The sequence below is a fragment of the Chamaea fasciata genome, unplaced genomic scaffold (assembly GCF_029207755.1).
Source record: "Chamaea fasciata isolate MVZ Bird 193981 ecotype frontalis unplaced genomic scaffold, bChaFas1.0.hap1 SCAF_11, whole genome shotgun sequence".
In the NCBI taxonomy this organism is placed as follows: domain Eukaryota; kingdom Metazoa; phylum Chordata; class Aves; order Passeriformes; family Sylviidae; genus Chamaea; species Chamaea fasciata.
In genome coordinates, this window is record NW_027094096.1 from 23,669,780 (window position 1) to 23,693,195 (window position 23,416).

At 42.2% G+C, this 23,416-nt stretch overlaps 1 protein-coding gene across 1 annotated transcript; it reads right to left on the bottom strand.

Annotated features, from left to right (window-relative positions):
- Positions 1 to 651: 651 nt before the first annotated feature.
- ZBBX (zinc finger B-box domain containing) lies at positions 652 to 17,058 on the bottom strand. Its single transcript, XM_066193909.1, has 18 exons — positions 16,984 to 17,058; positions 14,265 to 14,330; positions 13,471 to 13,555; positions 12,879 to 12,992; positions 11,596 to 11,689; positions 10,457 to 10,505; positions 10,195 to 10,301; positions 8,642 to 8,816; positions 7,694 to 7,814; positions 7,054 to 7,187; positions 6,730 to 6,833; positions 6,309 to 6,403; positions 5,698 to 5,729; positions 5,035 to 5,279; positions 4,219 to 4,378; positions 3,616 to 3,771; positions 2,550 to 2,682; positions 652 to 1,845 (listed from the first exon to the last, which is right to left on the bottom strand). The coding sequence occupies exons 3-18, from the start codon at positions 13,536 to 13,538 to the stop codon at positions 1,770 to 1,772; spliced, it is 1,863 nt and encodes a 620-aa protein (XP_066050006.1). The 5' UTR covers positions 13,539 to 13,555; positions 14,265 to 14,330; positions 16,984 to 17,058; the 3' UTR covers positions 652 to 1,769.
- Between the last annotated feature and the right edge of the window lie 6,358 nt (positions 17,059 to 23,416).

The following is a 23,416-nucleotide window of genomic DNA, read 5'->3' on the forward strand; positions in this document are numbered from 1 at the left end:
AGAGAGAAGCACTGGCCTCCATCTCCAAAGCTGAACACCTGCTTTGTGATTTTATTCTCCCAATTCCTGACAAAGAGCCGCTGTAATAAAACATCAATATATGGTAAACTCTATAAAGAAAACTGAGGTGGAAAAATATACCCTCACCTTAAAGACAAGAAATGAGGCAGGAAATCAAATCAATGGTCTGTTCAGCCTGATGCCCCTAGTTTGTATGAATTAGGGTGGCTGAAGTACTTTTTCCTGTAAAAGCAATTGTTCCAAAGATGACAGTGTTGTTGTCTGGTATTAGTGCAGAGCTGCTGGGGGTGGGGGGCAGATAACACCTTAGAGTCCCGGGGTGTGGGGAGAATCCAAACCAGGGTGGGTTTAACAGCCAGAAACCAAATCAGAGACTGGAATGTTTCCACTGATCCATCAGTGAAGGGCACCTGCCACCTCTGAACACAGAAAAGCAGAATTTAAAGCTTCTCTTTCTACAGGAAAGTTTCTGAGGATAACAATTTCCATGAATTTTAGAGCCCTGCCAGGCGGTCCACCCATAAACATTTCAGAGCAATTGTCAGACAAAAGCTTTTTAATTAATCCCACTTCCAAAATTTCCCATCACAAAAAGACCAATCTTAGTCACTGCTTTTGATTCACCTTTATTATCAAAACTAGCGGAGGAGGAGGAAGTTTTCCTTAAAAACCACAGTGGAGGAATATAAGAAGGAAATATACAGGCACATGAAGGGAAAGAGGACTTTAAAGCTGAGCAAGCTGCTGTGCCTGAGAATCCTAAAGATGTTAGCAAAAGATACCATTTAGGTAATTTCAAAGCCACTCAATTACTGGGTACAATTAAGCATCTCCTCAACAAGAGAGCACAAAGTCCCCAAACCCTCTTTACATCAAAGCACCACGTTGGCCAAATGACCTTTTACAGAAATTATATTAATTGCATTAAACCTTCCACTTTCTGGGGGGCAGGAAGAAAAAAGCTCTTTATGCAACACAAACACAGCAAGTTCAAAAGGACAGTCGGGGCTGTTTGTTAAAATTAAAACCACCCAGGTTGATTTTAACTGCATTTCCTCTTTGTTCTTTTAATTATCAAAGGCCTGTAAGGCAGTAACTTATAGCACAGCTGGATTTGCCTGGACACAGATCTCTCTGAATTGGAATTTTGGAGCAGGGAAAGAAAAGGAATTCACTCCCAATTGATTCTGAGCAGAGGTTTGCTGCTGGCCTTGGCTCCCTGCTGGAGTTAGGAAGAAAGGAGTATGGCAGGAGAAGTTCAATGTACAGTGGAACGCTGTTCAATTCTATTCTGCAAGGTGCAAGTCCCTTCTAAAACATGTGACAAAGTATACTTGACCTTCGAGACTCCTCCTGTGCTTCTCACCACAAACCTGAGCATAGAGAGACCCCATTTATTTTTATTAATTTATCTCATTAATACCCCTGGTGTGGCACCTTCCAGCTTGGCAACATAAAACCAAATTTAGAGACAAAACTCCACCTGCAGGCAAGAAAATTTATATTGGATAAAAAATAATAAATAAAACAATCCTAAAAAATAGCAGCACACGAGCAATTTTCTTTTATTCTGGTATTTCTTTGTAATAATAATAAAAAAGCCAAATCAAGGTATTTGCAAGAAGTTTTAATGACAACTTTAGAGAACATTCCTTAGGAAATGAGGTCTTGAGTAGCACTTCAAACACCTCTTGATCTTCTTGGTTGTGACTCATAAAAAGGTGGAGACTGAACTGAGTTTTCCATGTTCACTGCAATGCCAGAACCTGCTGTTTATCCTCTAGAATTGCTTCCTCATCATCCACTTGGCTTTCCTCCCAGTCCCTTAAAAGAAACACACCCCAGTGATTTCCAGCACCTCCAACTCCCCAAGTTCTCTGCTTTAAGCCTTGCTGACATATGTTCACATATGTTGAACTAAAAGGCACAAAAATAGCTTTTACTGGAGATTTTGTCAGTACAAGCCACTCTAATTCAGCTTTTCCCTCAGTTTCTGTCACAAATCTCTGAATCAGCTCTAATCACACAGCATGGAGTTCACTTCAGTGCTTCTCTGACTCTTGCTGCTTATGAGATCCCAGGAAAAAAAATCAGGGAGACACAGAACTTTAGGAATTTCCTTTTTTCCAGTCATCTCTTCAGTGTCCAAGGAAAAATAAATCTATGGTGACTTAGAGGTTATTGGCTCATCTGCACACAACATTTCAAAGCTACCTCACAACCCAAGAATGCAGATGATTTTTAAGAGATTAACCTCATAAATCTCAGTTCTTATGCATAAAAAAACCCACAATCCTCAAATTTATCATCTGGGGTCTAAACAACAAAATACATCCCTCAGTTCTGACTCTGAACTGCCTGAGAAGGGGCTTAGAACACCAAGACACCACACAGGTCATGCTGACATTTGTAATTAGCAGGTAATTCACAATTTGACAGTTGGGGCTGTTTTTATTTCAGTTCTGACATGGTTGGCATCTTGAATAACTTAAAATATCATAAAAACACACCCAGCAAGTTGAACTTACCCAAGAATATCCAATGTGTCGTGGTCTTTCAGCTCCAGGCTGTTCTGGAAATCTGCATTTCCCAAGATCTTCTCCCAGGCTCTGCTGGAGGAGGTCTCATCTTCACAAGTTAAGTTGGAATGATTTTCAGGGCCTCAAATGTTTTAAGAGAAAACATGAATAAAAAGATGTACTATCTCCACTATCAGCTTGAAAAAAAATTCACAGGATTGACAACAACTCACCATTAAAAGTCTCAAACCAACTCTCGCTGCTGAAAACTATCACTACAAATTAAGCTTGTACTTTTCAATATACTTACGACTTTTTATTAACACCTATAAATTCCCCACCTCGTACTTCAGAAGCATCTTCCAGAAAAAGAAACACATGATTTAAGTATTCTGCACAACACCACAAGTTTCGTGTGAGGGGAAACACTGAATGATTGCAGAAAGCTCAAAAAGTTTGGTGCATTTTTTTTTTTTTTGTAATTTAAATTAACATGAATAAAATATAGACCCTTTCCAATATTTTTCCCGGGATTCAAAATTGACAGCTTCGATTTCTGCACACAGCATTATTTAAATTAAAATGTCAACCTGGCTGCTCATGATGTGAGAAATAATGTAGAGCTACATTTCTTGGCATGGAGACAGCTGAAATTGAGAAAGGTAACACTAAAGTGCAGATACGGTTATTACTTGTGTCCCTGTTTCTTTGAGTTCCTGTAATCAGGCTTGCTTCTGTAGCAGGAAGAAATCCTTTATTAGATCACTCCCAAATTGTACCAGAGACTACCAACATACAAATTCTAGAGAGTTTATTCTCTAAATATTCAAGCTAAGAGGGGAGCAAAAGGGCAGCAGCAGGAGCAGAAACTAAGCCAAATCAAAAGAATTATTGATGATAGCTGAAAAGAGGTAATTTTTAACTCCAAAGCCTGTTCTCACAAAAAAAAAAAACAAAAAAAACCCAGAATACAAATACACAAATTAAGATCTCAAAATGACAAATTCAACGGTGTCTCCATTTTATACAATTAGAATTAAGATAATTAGGACCTGAGGACTGTGGCTGTCCCTACCTGGCCATGGCATCCACGCTGCCATCAGAGGAGAAAGCTGATTTTGAGCCTGGGCAGCATTTGCAGCTCTGTTCAGTTGACTTTCCAAGACACCTTGAACTACAGAGTCATCAGCATATTCACTTAAGCTCCTTTCAGAAACCCACTGCCCATCTCCTGAAATCAAACATTAGTTGAGGAAATTATTTGCAGGTTTTCTGTTAATATGCATTGACTTTTCCTATGTTTGCTATATTTAAGGTGTGAATTAAAGAAGCCACGCAACAATTTTTTTACAGATATGTAACAGACTAAAAACTTGATTTCAAGTGATATATTTGATCAGATGAATGGTGTTCACTTGTTGTTTCCTATACACCATGAAAACCAATAGGGACCTCATGAAACCCTATTCTCAGGGGATATAATTATAAAATTAATGGTATGAATTTATGGCACTGGATTGCCTCGAGGTAAGGAGTTTATTTTATCCTTGTCCAGCACCACTTGTGTGGTGGCATGACTGTCACCCCGAAAGTGACTCTTAAAGCAACCTGGATGGAAAGGGACTGAAAAAAGATGACAAATATGTACATTTTTGAGGATTTATTCACACAACAGTACCTGGAAAAGGGATCCTCTCATCCCTAGGGCTGGAGGCAGCAGCCAGGGGAGAAGGAGCCCCCAGCTTTTCTTGTTTAGGGTTTGCACCCACAACAAAGAAACCTTCAAGACCCTGATATGATGTAGAACCACATTTGTGTCTTTTGGCTACATCCTGTAACTTGAATAAAACAGAGAGATTACACACAGGAAAGGAAACAGGAGACTTTATCAATTGTCCTTGCAAGTTTAGATTAATAAAATGCTCATTTCATAGAACTCAGACTGATGTTGACAGCCAGCTGGAACAGATATTCATGAGGATGATGGTTTTGCTTAAGATATGCTTTAAAACCCTAAAAACTTCTCATGTTGTGAGAGTTTGAGTCTGTTCTTTCACTGGAGACGTGAAAAGCAGATTTTCTTTGTGTTCACTTTTGGATACGTAAAGGAAGGTGATCACTGCTTAACAATGACTCCAAATCAATGGCCCAAACTTTTCTATAATTTTTTGCTTTTAATTTTATTTTCAGCAAATGAAGATCTGAATAATTTGTTAGATAAGACTGAGCACCATTTTTTGGTCATTCAGTCAAGAGGTGAAGTACTGATAATACAAACATGGGAAGAGCTTCTCCTCCAACACCTTTTTTTTTATTCTCAAAACAAATTTGTTTTATTTTTCTTTTTTTGAACATGAACAGAAAACTGGCAACACAAAGTGGAGCCCTTCATCCCCTACATATCAAATATGGCACGCAGTGACAATCCCCTAAATCTAAGGCAGATAAAGCAACATCCTTAATCTGTTTAGCAATTAAAGACATCATAACTTACTGCTGAAGATTTTGTAATTACAGGCAAGACCAAACTCTGACTATTGCAGACAGTGGCCAGTTCTTGGGGCTCTCTCCTGCTTTTCTGCAGTTCAGTCTCCAGGAGATCTTTGCTCACTCCCTCCATGGGGTCAGAGATCTCCTCAGGAAGTTCACAGGAGCTCAGTGATCTCCTCCCAGCCTTTGGTTCAATGCTCTCCTCCTGCACTGCATTTATTTCAAGATCACTGCTGACAATCAGTTTTTCTATATGAACAACAAAACCATGAAATAGAAATATTTGTAATGAGTATTAATTGTAGCGTGCAAGTTCACTATGTTTTCTTCACGAACTTAAAATACAAAATCACCATTAAAGCTAAAGAAAGGCAATTGTAGAAAATTAATAAAAAGTCCTTAAAGGCATTGTAAGGTTTGAAATCCATCCTATCAGGCTGTGAATGATTCTCTAAGTTGGTTTTCTTTGTTATGTGTTTATCACAGTGTTCACACAGCCCATCAAACTGTAATAAATCAAATTGTGATGAGATAATGGTACATAATTTAATGACCTTTAAGTATTTTTTCAGACCACAGTAGTTGACAACCCCATCCTGTATGAGAATGGTAAACTGAACACATTTACATATTTTCAACAAAGAATTTAAAAAATTTTCACATTTACCTTGAGGAATTTCTTTAGGAGAAACAGGATTTCTGTTGAGAGGAAAAAGTAAAAAGTAAAAACTATTAAGTGTCAGCTGAGGAAGTGAAATGGAAAGACTTTCCCATTATACCTATTTCTCTTTTAAGGGGTTGGTTCTGTGTTGTTCTGGTCTGCAAATGCTGAGCTTTGACAGAAGAATACAAAAAAGCAGAACAGGTCACAGTTAATCACATAATGTTGGGAGAGCAGAAGAATTGCAGCTGTACCAGTTATTGTTTTTGTCTGGAATTACAAGGTTAGTTAATAAGAGTATCTGAAATGTGCACAGCACTGATCAGTGGTGAAATCCGTATGTGAGTTCCTGCTCCTGCTGAGGTAAGAGCTCAGGAAAGAGAAATTTTACTAAAATTCAGGACAGGCATATGTAAAGAAATGCATCTTACACGGGTTAGGATTTTAGTGATGCCTCTCTAGTCACAGGCAATTAATATTCCTTAGTGGCTTTAAAACAGTGTACACTTAGTAACTCAAATATAACTGCCTGCAAAGAAAAGCCCTCATTTCTTAGGAACTAACCCCAAATTTGGGATTATTTCCTTTCCTCCCCCCAATCTCTGCACTTCTGATACCTTCCACACTCCAGTGGTTCAGTTTTTCCTTCCTTATTCACCCCCACAGCTCCAGTTTCCTCCACTGCAGAGTCTTCCAAGTCCTTGCTATGAGACTGAATAAAAAACAAAAATAAAGAGACCCACACTCAGCAACAGATTAAAATTTTAAAAATAAATTAAAAATTTAAAAAGTGCTGAAAAGCTCTCAGACTTCGTGTATAAATCGCTCATAGTGCAGGTCCCTGAACACAACAGAAAAAAACTACAGGGAATTTTTGGAATGATCAATTTTCCACATCTGTATGGAAAACAAGCAATGCACCAGTATTTTTGCTTATTGGAAATTATTTAACTGTTGCTACTTTAAATATTTAACAAATCAAGACTTGAACAAATCAGTTCATTATTGAGATCCACGGAGTCCTTTATCATTACTCACATCATCAAGGAACTCAATTTTCAAAGAGGACTCTGCATTTTCAGAAACAATTTTGGATTCTTCAACTCTATAAACAGATGCCCAGTACTTCTTCACCTCTTCAGCTGTGAAATATAAATAATTTCATGCATTTCAGTTTCTCCTGTTCAAAACACACTCCTAAAATGCAACTTTTTTATTCTTTATGAAAAAGTCACAAATTTCTCCTTTTATTATTGCTGCTTTTAGCAGAAACTGGTTAAGAGTGAAAATGTTCAGCAAATCATAGAAAAGAAATCTCAAGGAAAAGGTATTTTAGGTGGAATAAACAGAAGTCTGTTACACCTGTTAAATCCTCAATGTCATCATCATCATCATCTCCTTGTCCCCCTCCTCCAGCCCCAGCCTGGTGAACACTCAGGGCTTGCACAGGCCTTGAATCTTTCATGCAACTTGCAAAAAATTGATCAACAGGAGTTCTGAAACAGGAAAAAAAATAAAAACTAGTCTTAAAAAGTCGTATTTTAAAAAAACATATAGCAAAAATAAAAGAAGGAAACCCCTACCAGCCGATTTACTGCAGCAGCCTTAACTAACTCCTCCTAATTTCACTGAGGTGACTCTGCTCCTCAAGAACTCATAAAACAACTCTGTAATGTCCATAAAAGAATCCTGAAGATTCCTTTTCTCTATAAAACTCCTGTACCAAATGCCTCAAAACCAAGCAACCAAGTATCAAAACCAATCTCCAAATTCTACAATAAACTGAGAGCAAAGAGAATCCCTCTAAAAACTCCCTCTCCAGGAATGCTGAACTCTGAAGGGATCAAGTCTGGTTATAATCATTATTTTACTAAAATAAAGCCCCCTGTATACACTCCCCTTAACTCTTGATAATATATCTAATATTTGAAAAGTTTCATCTGGATTTTGTTAATTAGGTATTTCTGAATTCCATCATTAGGAGCAGCAAATTCAAGAATACCTTCTGTATTTCTTCAGCAGGAGTTTCTCCATGTAGCTCAGGCCATCCTTCTGGAATTCCACATGGATGGGTTCCTTCAGAGCACTAACATGGGTCTGTACCTCACAAACCCCCACAGGTTCTGTCAGAGTTATTAAAAAACTTATAAACTTGCTCTTTACCCACATTATCCTTGAATGAACATCACATTTGGGTCTGTGCGTAGCTCAGTCTTTGCATAACTCCAAAATTTAAATGGCCAGCAGTATTATACGGACAGAACACAGTCAGTAGTGGGGGCAGCCCTAAAAACTCATTTATTATAGATTTCTACACTGGAGCCAAAGAAAGAGTGAGGGGGATGGAAACCCATGGCTCCACAGATCAAAAACCCATAGAAAAGAAGAAAAAAAGGAAGAAAAAAAAATCAGTTTAATATTATTTTGTAAAAAGAAACACCATCCGTGGACTAGAGGAACAAGACACAGATTGGATTTGCACAAATCCAATCAGACCAGAGGAATTTTCCATATTTTTCCATGCATACTTCAGCTGATTGCAGCTTTTCATTGGGACAAAGAAATATTAAGAGCCTGGTGAAGGCAAGCAGAAAATGTACTTGGATAGAACATGCAAAATCCTGAGCCCTGCACATTCCTTGCCTCAGTTTAAAAGTGTTTTTTTTGTTTGAGCATTGCAGTTTGTGCTGAAGTGCCACGTGAGACATAAAGCCATGGGAAGGTACAGGGACAACCTGGCCACTGCCACAGATCATTACAAAAACAGAGCTAAACACTCTGCATATCATTAAAAAAAAAAACCCTTCAGAGATGATTGTTATTAATAAAAGCACACTGAGAAAGAATAAAATGGGGTTTTTTAGCTTCATATAATATCTGCCTTCACTAATCTACAATCTAACTCCCCCAAATGGCATTTAAAATGTCATGAAATCAGAACAAACCATACCTGATGGGACCCCACTGGCACAGGGAGCTCCTCCAGGATCACTTTTACCTTTTCTCCACTGCAGCAAAGCTTCCTGAAAAACCTTTGCAGATGCCTCCTCATCAAAGGCACCACTCAGCAGCAATCCTTTGTCCTGCTTTCCAGGGCTTGCACGGGTTGATCCTGAGGCTGGTTCCTAAATCAGTTCCACAACATTACTGATAAAGCCTTCCTGACAAGCAGCAACATTTTTAGTGCCAGCTGTGGAACTGCAGCACTCAGTTTTCTGGGCTCAGCTGAGCTACCTGGATATCAAGATCACTCCCATTTTTATGCGATCCTGCTGACAATTAACTGCGAAGATCTATCAAGAGCTAAGTAACAAAAAGTTTTTCTTACCAGACACACAAACCCCCACTTTTAAAGGTTTTTGGTGTCAGAGAGCAGTGGCCATGGACACCCACATCCCAAGCTTTGGATATAAAGCCTTGGACACCACATCCCATGTACAGGAAGGATGAAATGAGGCATTTAATGCAGCATGTCTCATTTAAAGGAATTTATGAGCTGTGTGTTTTACTAATGAAGAGCTGATTATTGAAGCTTCTCAGTGGACATGGGCACATCTGGAGAGGTCAGCAAGAGGAAAATGGTCATTTAAGGGGCTAACTGGGATAGCCATTCAAACAGCAGCCCAGGGAAGTTCAAACTGTAATTGATGAGATTGACTGAAAACAGCTACATAAGGAGAATAACAGTCCCACACTGGGACTTTAGTGAATTTTCAGCTTTTATTAGAACAAAGAAAATTACTGTGGAAGGGTTTCATTACCAGCTCTTGGATGATTATCAAGCAAAACCACAAAATAATTTATGTATTTATCGGAAAGATCCTTTGTCTACACGTTCTCCAAGTGAGGGACCTGTTCTTGCCACAAAAAAAAAAAGGCAGCAAAGGTACAGGCAGAAGTGTAATGAGTGAGCCAAAGATGAGCAGCCCCTACACAGTCAGGATGTTTTCCCAACTCCTTCTTCCCACCTGCCCTGTGCTTTAACTGATTCCCGGGATGGTCGCACATCCAGCGTCACTTGTGACTTGCAATAGCAGTAAATGGTGGCTGTTAAAGGTGGCAGTGCAGCACGCTCAGGGCATTCCCCGATCCTCCCACTGCAAAGCGGGGTGAGCGCGGCGCAAAGTTCACTGCGCGAACGCGGCACCAGCAGCGAACAACTCGAGCGCGGGGCTGCCCCGAACGTGGGGCCAGCGAATCGCAGCTCAGTTCCCTCACAGCAGCCGATTTATTCCTCCAGACCGGTTATTCATTCATTCATTGATTCATTCATTCCTCCGGCTCAAGCACTCCCAGCCCCGGGGATCCCCCTGGATGCGCAGCGCCTGCCGCGTCCTGCGGGGGCGCAGCGCCCTCGGGCGGCCATTCCCGGAACTGCAGCCGCCCCGCGCTCCGGGATCGCTCCGGGATCGCTCCCTAAGAACTGCTGGAAAAAACCACCAAAACAATTCTACACACATTAAATTGTGTTGCTCGAGAGTTATTTTTAAACCATTTACTTACCAGCAGCCCATCCTTAATTTCAGGTGTCCCACAGGCCATCCCCTTCACTCCCAATTTTTCATGAGCTGCAACATTTCTTTCAGGCTTAACTGGTTTTTTCACTGGCTCTGGAACAAAAAAAAAAAACAAAACCCAAACAAACAAGCAAAAAACCTCAACTAGTTCAATGTTCCACTCTGATTTCTTCAATATTTAATTGTAGCAACCTCCAAGCAGCACTAATCCACCAGAAGTTTTATTTGGTTAAGAAAGATGTCTTTACCTTGACTCTGCTCCTTGAGTACTTGGAACTTCACTTTTTCTGGAGAAACCTAGAGGAAAGAATATTTACATACATCTGTAGAAGGTTCTACTGATGATGAATGAAGAGTAACTTGTACAGAATGAAAACGCTTTTAGGGAAATAGCAGGGCATGCATTTAAACAAAAAATTCCATGTACTGCTCAACACAGCCATGAAGCCCAGGACCAGTTTCCCTCCCCAGATAAGAAATATTGTCCAGGTGACCCTTCCATGATCCAACATCCCAGTAATTAATAATTTTCAGCATTTTTGCTCCTCAGTTTTCCCCTGCAAACAGAGATCACCCCATAGCCTCACTGCCCCTCGTTCACCCCTTATGGTAATTTTGCCCTTTATTTAAATTCTGCCCCATTCATCTCGTCAGCCACCCCAGATGAAACCTGAAGTCTTGCAAGCAGCAACAGCTCTGGGCACCTTGTCTCAGAGAAGGGGGAAGGGAAAGAAAACTTTTTCATTCTGATCCTCTCCTCTCACAGGAAAGGAGGCAATTTTATTGAAGTTCTCATTTTCTGCCAATTTAAGAAAAATTGCCACAGACTTTTTCAAAAGAAAATAAGCACCTCATTTGTACATACCAAAAAGAAAACAGATTTTTCAAAGATATAGCAGGAAAGTTCTACATCCCTTCTTTTAGGTCTGAGCAAGGATATCATAGAACAAGAGTCAGTAAACCTGAGTTAAAGAAATGACTTTAACTGGTGTATTTTATCTGTGAAAGCAGCGAATTTGCACTCAAAGTTTCACCCAAAGCCCTTCAGCATTTCAGATCCATCATGGACACCAGCCAAAGGACAAGCTCCTGACGACTTCCACCACCACCAGAGCCACTCTCACAGGATTAAATCTGTAGGAGCAGTGATCATTTGCTGCTTATTGCAACTAAAACCCCAACAGATCACCCAAAAAAACCTGATGTTCCTCCAGCTCAAAGGGAATCAGAAGCTTGGCATGAAAAAATAAGCAGTCAGGAATTTTACTCAGGCGGGGCTTAACCTTTTGGTTTTACAGTATTTGAAATTTTCCTGTTCTGCAGCATAAATCCAGTTCTAAATCTTGTTTTACTTTAAATATCATAACTTGCAAATATGGTTTCCTACCTTCTTCCTATTTTCATTATTTTGTGCCCCAGCTCGGGGTGGGGTGGTCCTTGGTCTTGCCTGCCCAGATTTCCAATGATAAGCACCCAGCTTCCTACAAACCAAGGCAAGAAAAAACTTCAAAATTAGGCCTTCTGCAAGCAGGAGAAGCATAAAAGTTTCCTTCAGCTTGTTAAATATGAACAAAACATCACAAAAATAAAATTCCTGTCTATAGGATCATCAATTCCCCAAAGCACAAATGCTCCCATTGAAACCTGTTTCACATATACTTTAATGGCAGCAAACACAACAAATGTGTAAGGAAGTACTTATTTTTAAACCATTAAACTGGTCCAAGCTTTTAAAGTTGAAAAAACAATCTTATCAATCCTCAAAGGCTGGTTTCAGAAGAATAAAAACAGAAGTACATTTTGTGTGAGCCTCCACTGTCCCAATTTACTGCAGGACTTCATCCAGCACTGCTAAAAACGCAGGAACTTTCAGATCCTTTCCAGCCCAAACCACTCCATGGTTCCAGTGGAGCAAATGCCAAAGCCTCCTGTCCTTGGAGCTCAGCACAGCCACACTATCAGGGCCTGCAGGTGTTTGAGAGCAACACAGCAACAACTCCACCAGTGGAGACAAAAGTGCCACACATCACCTGGAAAACACTGCCCCAGCAGCTCAGGGCCACGCTCACAGAGCTGCCAACAGCTTAGCAGCACCAAGGGATCCAAATCCAAGGCACTGGCGTTCCCAGTGACAAAGCACAGCAGGCAGAAACTCAAGGAAAAGGAAGGAGATGTTGCAGAAATTTGCCAGCGTTCAGAGTGGCTCAGATTTAAACTTCACCCCAGCATTAGCCTCGCCACACCGTGCTGGGTTCCAAGCCTTGTCTGCCATTGTGCAGGAGATGCCTCTGGGAAGCCACACAAATGTAAAAGGGGATCAAAGCAAAAATAACAACAGCAGCCTCTGCAGAAACCTCAGAAATAAACAAGGGTGCAGGAGAAACTACTCTGTCTCCTGCTTGGAAACTAAGGTGACAAATGCAGTCAGACAGGGAAAAGGAGAAGAGGGAACAAACGAGGAAAATGGATCAAATATCATAGGAGAGTTTAAAATTAACAAAGTTTATCATTGGGAAGAAAGACCGGAGAGAGGAGACTGAATATAACTGTGAATTCCAAACTTTACAAGACATCCCTGTGGGGAGTTGGAGGTGTGGAGGGAGCATCTCACTGGATGCTTTTTTCCCAAAAGGAAATTGAACCTATTTTCCAAAGGGAAACTGAACCTACCTCCTCTCTTCCTTTTCTCTGCTCATGTTTGACTGCAGCTCCCGCAATCTCTTCTCCATCTCTTTGTTTTCTGTCTCTAAGTGCACTTTCTCCAACTGTAATTCCTTGACAGTTCTGGAGGAAATATGAAATATTCATTAGAAATCACCTGGAAGTGAGTAAGGCACCCGAAGAAGTTTAAAGCAGAAAAACAGAAGCTGGAAAATTTGTCATTACAGCCATGTCCCTTTTTCTATCTTCCAGCAGGACTGAAAACAGCTCTGGAAAACTGAGGACAGGTCAAGTGCAAATTCCACCACAAAACTGATACAACAACAGAGGTTTGGGGTTGAATTATATTAAAATAAACAATCCACTGATTTCTTTAGTATGCTTGTGTTATCCAGCAGATGCACGGGGTTACAAAACCTATAATAAACCAGGAAGTGGATTAAAGCCCGAGAAAAGAAAGGATAAAAGCACAGGGAAAATGCCAGAAAAGAAACACATCATGATTCTTCTTGCTCTTGCACTCTGCTAGTTAATGTTGCATTAAAACTTATTAAAAATTATGAAAACACATCTCAATCCCAATCAGATAGAATGCACTTACTTTGTTTTTAATCTCACTGAGGTTCCAGCTTTTGAGCCTGGGAGAATTACAAAATCACTGACATTCATGATGCCCAGTATAACTTCTAAAAAAGAGAATTTCAATGATCTACAGTTAGGAACCTGTTGAAATGGGAATTTGATTGAAATTAAAACAGTAAAAAACCCATTACACATCCAAAAATATTCATATATAGAGGGAAATGGAGCACAAAACTTGTTTATATGAAGTGCCAATAAAATCCTAGAGCAACTCAAAATTAAATTTAACTGGGAAAAAACCCTTCTTTATTACATTTATGGTACCAGGGAAAAGATTTTCTTGGCTGTTTCATTTGGGCAATTCCCTGAAGTTCAGTACAAGCAGATTAATACTAACTAAAACACAGCTTTCTTGAACCAAACCCAGAGAAAGTACCAAGAAGGGAAAATTGTACCACTGGCTATGATGTCAAACCATCTGATCTGACTGGGAGAGACAAATTCCTTCTGTCACAGACAAATTGATACAAAGGAACACAATAACTCAGAGCAGAGTGTTAATTCCTCCTCTCCAGACTTCAGTGGCATTTCAAGTATTTTTTATTTTTTATTTTTTTAACATTGATTGTAAAATAAAATGCTCTTCTGAAAAGCAAATTCTTACAGCACTGGGTTCAGATTGAAGGTGAACATCCAGAGCTTTCCTGGGCTGGAATATTTGTGGGATAACTGCAGCTCAAAAACTGGGTATTTCCTGCTGCTGCTGAGATGCTCATGGAAGAAGAAAGTAAAGTTGACAGTCCAGAGACTCACAGCTGAAAGGGTGCTTGGAAACTCTTCTGCAGCTCGTGGATCTCAGCTTCCTGGGGAGAGCAAGACCTAGGGAAGGATAAGGAGAAGCTTAGGATTGGAAATATCCCAAATGGAAAACTGCAACCTGAAATTGAGCATTCATACAGATAAAATGTGTCCAAATAGCTCCACCCATGAGTGTAGCCCAGGTTCCGTGCCTGAGGTGTTTTGGTTTTCTGAAGTTCTTTTCCCAGGGAATTTTCTGTAAACAGGAGAAATGTTTTGCAACTGTAACTTTGTTATTCATTCATTTTCCTAGGAGGGACTTCTTCTTGATGTCCCTCTGACCAATGTGAGTGAAGAGATTTTGCCTTTGTGTCACCAATCCAATTGGTCTGTGTAGAATAGTATAAAAGGGAGACACACCCCAAAAATAAAGGAGTCATTTTCAGCCTTCTGGAGCTTGGAGTCTGTGTTGTTGTGGTGTAAAAGAGCCTCACATGAGGCCAAACACCTCAATGGCAGGTGGGAGTTAAAACCCCTGGTGCCACAGAACCCAAAATGCAACATTTCAGTGCTGACAAAGCATCAGGTCTGTGCACAAAACATATTTCTTACTGTGCCAGGAAACCCAAGCAACTCGATTCAACCATCATTTCAAAACAGTTATTCCTTTACCAATTTCCAAGATAAAAGAAGATTTTTTTCAATTTTGAATACAAGGAAGTTTTTCTCTTGGCAAATGTGTGCTGGCAGGACCAGCACAGCTGGACAGGAGGAGGTCACACACTGGATTTGAGGTGGCTCAAAGGCTATTTAATAGTAAAAACAGAGGAAAATTACACAGGACAGCTGAGCAAGCTCAAGGAGGGAAAGTAGTTAATAAAAAAATACCATTTATACAAGTTAACTTTAACATATTCCACTGAAAGCAAATATTTAAAGGGATAACTTAAAAATGTGGTAATATCAGAGATAAATATCAGAGATGCTGTGTGAGAATATTAGAGAGATAAAAAGCCCTATGAAATTTCAGGAACACTGGGTGGGGGAAAAAACAGCATCAAGCTGTAGGTAACAGGGGATAGAGACAGACAGTGATCAACCCCCTGAATTGTTCTGAGAAAACACAGGAATTCCTTGTGCAGCACAATCCTGTGTGGGATAAAAACAATTGCTAAACACAAGAAGAGCCAAAGTTAAACAAACCCCGTGGGGAAACGCACACCCTGAGCCTGAACAGCATCCTGAAATATCCCTGAGCTGGGCCCTCAGGGCTGCCAGGGAAGTGCAGCAAAGGCAATCCCAAACTCCTCAGAAACAGACTTGGAATTTAAATACACAGAGGAGTTCCCTCTTTCTGTCTGGTTTTTGTTTAATGAATCCCTTTTCTCTCTCTAATAGGCAACACAATTTGCCAGTGAGGCAAACACTAAAGCAACTCATCAACATAAATAAATCAAGCACTAATTAGCGACATCCTTTCTGCCTGCTCCTCTGCCACACTGGAACTCAAATTTCATCATTCCAGCAGGTTCCTCTGTGCTAATAATGGACGTACAGTTCAAATTAACACAACAAAAACTGCTGTTTGGGCTAAACGAAATTTGAGTCAACTTTAAAGACTGCACAGCTAAATAACCCCAAATTCCACATAGCCTGTACCCCAGCCTAGCTCAAGTCTCTTCCTAATCACTTTAAGGACAGGTTTATAACTTACAGTCAGCCGAAGATGGGTGTAGTTTATTTCACACTACAAGAGTTTAACCAGGGCAGACTAAAATCCAACAGCTTCCTTACATCAATAAACCCATCAAATCCAAAGGGATACCACTGCCCGTGCAATAGCTCACACCCAATTATCAACACCATGAACGTGGATTTCATGGTACACCTAGTTCCATCCACTTACCAATACTTCCAACCAAACTATTTCCTTTGCAGAATTATTCCAAGTGCAATAAAGTTTTGTCTATCAGAACTCCCCACCCATTTGTTGTTAATTACAATGACTGAGACTTCTGGTCCTTCCAAACATTTAACATTATGCTAACTACTCTAAAGCAAGAGCAAAAAGAATGACATTACAAATACAAGAAAGAAAAAAACTACATCACATAAGCTTTTGTTCAGGTATGCTGAAATAATCCCAGTCTTTCAGAATAAATTCATATTTTCCACATCTCGACATCTGTGACACCAACCACTTCAAACTCCACTGTCCATTTTTAAACCAATTATCCATTTCTATGTGCAACACCATACAGCACACATAAAGTAAGATCAGGAAAACAACACAAAAAAAGCTAAATGCCACTTTCCCTAAGTCCTTTTACCACATTTTGCAATTTCGCCACACTTTGGAAAGATGCAGTATCTTGGTACCTCTGAAAACTCAACACCTACTTCTATGGGTTGCGTACCTTCACTGTTGCCGTGGTTTGAAATAACTCAGTTTTTAGTTTAGGGAAAAAATTATAGCAGTTAAGGGAAAGGAACATAGTCATCCCACTACAACTGCTTAACCAAGAACTGCAGTTTCAGCTGTATTGTAAATAACTTCAGACGCAAAGGCCACGAGCGGGACGGTCTAGACCTCTCCACGCAATCTACTAAAAAAAAAAAAAACAAAATAAAACAAAATAAAGCAAAACAAAACCAGAAAAAAACCCCCAAATTTCAAGCCAAAAGCTCCCAATTTACAAAGCATGTTTCTCAAGAGAAAAACCTTCTTACGCACACTATGGAGCTACAGCCACCGCCCTGAGAGATGCAGCAGATCTGCCCCGAGCAGAGCAGGGGGAACAAAAAAAGCAGGTGGGGTGCTGAATAAAAGATGGGGTGATAAATAATAGGTGGGGTCATAAATAACAGATAAGGCGATAAATAACAGGTAGGGGAATAAACAACAGGTGGATAAAGGCAGCAGAGCCAGTACTGGCCTTTAAAGCTCCTCCCAGGCTCCGACGTGGGATGGGTTTGTGCTCGGTCCCGATGGCTGCTTTGGGGAAATAGAGCACAGCACAAGGGGAGACAGGAAATAAAGGAATAAAAAGCCCCCCACTAAAGCAGTGGGGTTCGGGTTTGTTTTTTTTTCTTTCATTACAAGTGGCTTTCCAAGCCTGATGCACTGTCGGCGGCGCAGGGAAGAATGGACCGCCTGGAAGTGTACCCTAGAGCCAGAAAGGCGTGAGAGGGGCAATAAAGAGAACAGAGCCAGGGCCAACATAACCGCAGCTGTTGCAGGTGCCTGGCCAGGGCTCTGCCGGGGACAGTCTGGGGGCATTTACACAACTTACACCTGCCCCGGGTACTCTCAGCCCGCCTTGGGCACGGGCTGCGCGCAGGGACGGGCTTGATGGGCGGGAGCCTCCGGCTCCTGAGGGGAACTCCCAGGGACCTGAGGGGGCGCTGAGGGGGCGCTGAGGGGGCGCTGAGGGGGCGCTGAGGGGGCGCTGAGGGGGCGCTGAGGGCTCACCCCGGCGGGCGCTGAGGGGGCGCTGAGGGCTCACCCCGGCGGGCGCTGAGGGCTCACCCCGGCGGGCGCTGAGGGGGCGCTGAGGGCTCACCCCGGCCGGAGCTGAGGGGGCGCTGAGGGCTCACCCCGGCGGGCGCTGAGGGCTCACCCCGGGGGGCGCTGAGGGGGCGCTGAGGGCTCACCCCGGCCGGAGCTGAGGGGGCGCTGAGGGGGCGCTGAGGGCTCACCCCGGCGGGCGCCGAGGGGGCGCTGAGGGCTCACCCCGGCGGGCGCCGAGGGGGCGCTGAGGGCTCACCCCGGCGGGCGCCGAGGGGGCGCTGAGGGCTCACCCCGGCGGGCGCTGAGGGGGCGCTGAGGGCTCACCCCGGCGGGCGCTGAGGGGGCGCTGAGGGGGCGCTGAGGGGGCGCTGAGGGGGCGCTGAGGGCTCACCCCGGCGGGCGCTGAGGGCTCACCCCGGCGGGCGCCGAGGGGGCGCTGAGGGCTCACCCCGGCGGGCGCTGAGGGCTCACCCCGGCGGGCGCTGAGGGGGCGCTGAGGGCTCACCCCGGCGGGCGCTGAGGGGGCGCTGAGGGCTCACCCCCGCAGGGGCTGTCCCGATCCCGGTCCCTGGGGCGGTCCCGGCCCCTCGGTCCCTGAGCGCGGCGCCGTTGCCGTGGCAGCGCGGGAGCGACCATTGGGCGAGGGGGGGACGAGGGGAGAGGCGATTCCGAGCGGGGGCGCGGAGCTCGGCTGAGGGCAGAGCTTCGTTTATCACTGAACCGCCGAATAGTTCGGGTTTGGAAGGGACAGTAAAGATGGTCCGGTGCCACCGCTGCCGTGGCGGGGGCACGTCCCACTTGTTGCTCCCAGCCCCGCCCAGCCTGGCCTTGGACACTTCCAGGGATGGGGCAGCCGCAGCTTCTGTGGGCGCCCTGTGCCGGGCCCTGGCCGCCCTCACAGGGAACAATTCCTTCGTCATCTAAGCCCGCCTTCCATCAGTTTGAAACTCTGCCCGTTGTCCTGTCACTTCAGGCCCTTCTAAAAAGTCCCTCTCCTTCCTTTAAATGAGCCCCCTCCCATCTCATTCCAACCTTTATTCCCGAACTTCTCGAAACGTCCCCCGGTTTGTCTTTGAATCCAGGGTTTTCTGTGGTTCCATTTTCATGTATTATTTATTCGCCTCTCTGGAGGAAGCGATCTGCTCTTCCTGCTCATTTAGTGCCGTGCTTTCCGTAGCTGAAATCTAAATCAGCCTCGCTGAGCGCAAGGAGGCTTCAAATGGCTTTTTTTACAAGTTATCCCATTATCCACACTAACCTTTAGTTAGTGCTCAGGACCCACAGAGCTAAACATGTTTAATTTTTCACAAAAGCTCTATTTATGCCCACCCTGTAGATCTGTGCAGCTGTAGATCCATGCATCACAGCTCTGCTCTTCCAGACCAGGTATTTATGTCTCTGCCAATAAATGATAATCCCCATGCCACCCCATCAAAGGATACCTGGAGTGCATGGCAATATTCAGGTTTTTATCAGTTAGGTTGTTGCACTTTATTTGCTTCGAGCCTTGTCCTTCCAATTTTGGCGGCCTGACCATTATTTATAATTGATGCTCCTTTAGAGGATAAACAGCCTCCCCAGAAAAGCTGGAGTTTCAGGGAAAAAGCACTCCGTGATCCAAGCCTAGATTTAATAAGGACAAAGTATTATCTGCTTGAAATTTATGCACTCTAAGCTGTATTTCATTTGGCAAATTTGCATTTGTCCCATATGTATTCAGGCTAGGAGGCACACAATAACTTACACCGTTTTTCTTCACTATATAATCTGTCTGGCTGTAATTTTCCTTCATCATCCTGGTTACAGCATTACAGTTTTCAAGATTTTTTTTTTTAACCCTGACAGGCAATTTGAGTGGAGAGCCTGTGGAAACACTTATGGATTTATGGATTTTTTGATCCTGAGCAGGAACTCAAGTAGTTTGCATAATGTGTAATCAACCTGAAAATATTCTGTATTCTGGACCTTACCTGGAGTATTGTTTTGTAGCATTATAACGTGTTCTTCCCTGTAGGAAAACCATGTTCTTAGTAGCCAGATGAATACAGTTTTTAATATTCTATAATGATGCCTTACTGAAAGGCATCCCATTGTACATGAGATACTTATCTGTTATTTTCAAATAAAGTAGAAGCAATTCACCATTCTACATAAATTATGTTACAATACTCAAAACTACTTTTAATTATAAAGTTTCTGCTAGGGAAAAAAAAAAAAAAAAAGTGATTTTAGATGTAAGATAATTTCCTGCAGAAAACTTGGCACTAAGCTTCCAAAACTTAAATGATTCACACTGACTTTGTGAGTTTTGAGTTGAGTACTTCAGCTGGAAGAGCATCAAGGTTTTGTTGAGGTTTGTCCCCTTACATTTACATGCATGGGAGATGAACTAATGCAGGATTTGATGCTGGCATTCTCTACGTCATCATATTTATAATTAGATCATTTAACCTTCAGCCGTTTTATGTGTCTCCTCCGAGGCTCAATTGTGCTTGTTGTTTTGTTTACCAAGATCTGATTTTCTTAAACTTTATTCCCTATTTTTGCAATCAGCTTTCAAAAAGGTAGATCACACAAAGAAGTTAGTGCTTGCCTGATTTCTCCCAGACTCACTTTTATTGGAAGTAAATGTAAAGTTCATAAGGAAAATAAAAACTGAAATTCAACTCAAATCCTTCTGGTGGAGTTGTGCTATAAGTTATAAACCTTCTGTGTTCCTGTTGCCATTCTCTTCCTTTGTTCTCATACTGCTCCTGACAAAAATGAAGCAAATTTATTAACTTTGTGCGGCTTTTTATCCATATGAAAATATTTTTAACTGTTTTCTGTATTTACAGGCACTGTTAGAAAGAACTCCTGAGCACAGAGGTGACAGAGGGACCGAGGGGCTGACCAAGAGTGGCTTTTGGGGCTTGTACCAACCCACATTCCTACTTTGATTTGCAATCCCTTACATTTGTTTCAGGCTTTAGCTGAGGTTCCAGATCAAAATTTCTGAGGTTGCAGGGCTGTGAGTTACACTGATACTGGAAATGAAGGGTGATCAGGAGATATCATTAAATTTTGTCACAAGCTGCCTTTGATCACTTTCCACAAACTTTTGTGCAGTTCAAATTCCCCTTTCATGGCCATTTACCAAAGACCAGTTTAAAAATCTCATAAACCAGAATCTGCAGGAAATGAACTTTGAATTTGCTCTGGAACTGCTTGTTCTTATGACCAGGCAAAAAATAGAAGTAACATCATTTTATTTACCTGATGACTTTCAATAAATACACTTACAATAAAAGCAGGGTATTATTAGTCCTCGGGAGGAGATTGTGTTACTTATTAGTTGTGAATTATTTGCTCCATTTTGTCCGTACAGTGGGAACCTTATTTTCCCTCTTCCTCCACTGTTTTGGCTGTGGAGGCAGACATGGAATGACAGCTACCAATCAGATGAAGATGTTTTACCTTTAGTCACATCAGATCCCATTTAAGATTGTCTGGAGTATTAAAACTATTTAAAATTAGGGGAAACCATGGACACCTTAATCCCTTTTGCCTGATAGGAGAGGGCTAGTTAAGTCCATTGGGGAGCAAAACCCAAGCAGGGTTTGATTTAGTGCCGAAATTTTCCTTCACACTTCTCAGAACAACACGTGAAATTGCCATGTTCAGTAACTTTTTAGCATTCTTCATTAAAAAAAAAAAACAAAAACAAACCAGATTTCTTTGCTCAGCCAGAGCTCCTGGTTTGAGCACAAGCCTTGGGCTCAGTCAAGCACAGGCAGAAATGAACTCAACACCTCCAAGCATCAGAGCTCCCCTGATGAAAAGAGATGTTGTTCACCTCGAGGTGTGCAGTGCAGACCAGGCCATTAATTTGTGCCTTGAACTAAAAACACACAGTGCCTTTATTGGCCCTGCTTGACCCAAAACTCCACCAAAAGTATCCAAAATTGGAGCCGAGTTGGAAGTTTTTTGAGGCCAGGTGATTTTCAGGTTTCATTACCACGTTTCAGGCACTGTGACCTGCAGCCTGCACATCTGAAGGTAAAGCAGGCTGAAGCCTCCAAGGAAAAGCACTTTGCAGTAATAAATGGGAGGATTATCTCCAGTGTTTCCAGTGAATACAGCTGCTGGGTAGTGTTTTATTTCTTCATTTTATGAGGATAAAAAAAATGAACTTGTTTTAAGGCATTCAGGTTGAAGACAGCACTTATCTGCCTGGTTGGAGGGAAAGATTAGCACTTATTAGAGCCTAATCTTAATGATATCCATTTATAAATAGGGCCTCAAATTGTTTAAAATATTTAAACACGATGAAATGTGAAGGCTTAAGACAGCTGAAGTCTTCAGAGAGAGAAAAAAAATTGAAAACCTGAAGATTTATCTGCAAAGATTAAAGTAGCTTTAATGGCAAAGCCCTAAGAAAATAAAAGAAAATATCAGGAGAAGGAAAACAGAAGCTTTTGCTGTGTCTGTACAAGGCAAATTAAGTTATAAATGTCGTAAAATGGCTTAAGAAATTATAAAAATTTAACCATTTAGATGCTGTTTCATAGCCGAAGAAATCACAACTGTTTGCCTTTGTCTAATCCTTTGTTTTTCTGAATCTTTAGACAGTCTTTGCTTTTCGTACAGAACAGTGTTAATGCATTGAGCCATTTTCAGGTTTTAAAAATAGAAATGGGTGTTTTTCCCCCTCCCAAAGTGTAGGAAAGAGAGAACACAACTCTTGTTTGTGTGCAGTTATTGAGTGGAGCAGCAGGGGAGCTCCTGGCTGATCACAGGGTGAGGCGGGTTACAAGCAGTGCCTTGCAGACATTCCACACTTCAGCACTGAAATTTCCACCTCTGCCCAGGAGCGTCCTTCTCTTTAACTCCAAAGCTTCCCCATCGTGAGTGAAATGGTGTTTCATGCCCAGCCCCCAGAGGAGCCTGGATGTGAGAAGCCTTTTCCTGAAGGTTTGCCGTGGAGGATGGGTGTGAAGAGCAGGAGGCCAGGGGAGTGCAGGGATCTCCAGAGCTGAGAGGGCTTTGCCAGCAGCTTCAGGGCCTTTTTCCAGGAGTGCCCGTCAGGAGATGTCCCCACCAACCTGCAGATCACCATGGCAGCACCGATTCCAAACAGATGGAATTTTCCTGGGCATGCAGGGAACGGGCAGCTGGGTTTTTCTGGAAGGCTGGGCTGAATTTGCTTTGCTTCTCCTCGCCCGATCCGTGATGACACATTTTAAATGCCCACGGTTGTACAGATGTGAGCCTGAGCTCAGCTTGCATCCTTCCTTCTGCTGCTCAGGCTCGCAGCCCTGCTGCTCTTTCCTGATATCCCAAATTCCTCAGTGCTGCTCTTCACACAGCCACTGCAAGACTTTTGCTGTCTTTCCATGATTTGCTGTTAATACAGTTCTCAAACAGCTCCTGGCTGGTTTAGGGCAGCTTGTACCTAAACTCAGCAGAGAATTCTGCTGTTTGAAGTGGTTAGTAACCTTTTCCTTCCATTTTCACAACTCCAGCACCTCAGTTTCTTTCCATTCCACAAGGAGAAAAAACAGGAATCAGAAATTTGCTTAGAATAACATGCACAAACTTCCTAGAAAGACTGAAACTGAGAAATCCTCAACTGAACTTTATCTATTGGCATTCACTTGGCATGGTTAGTGAGTGC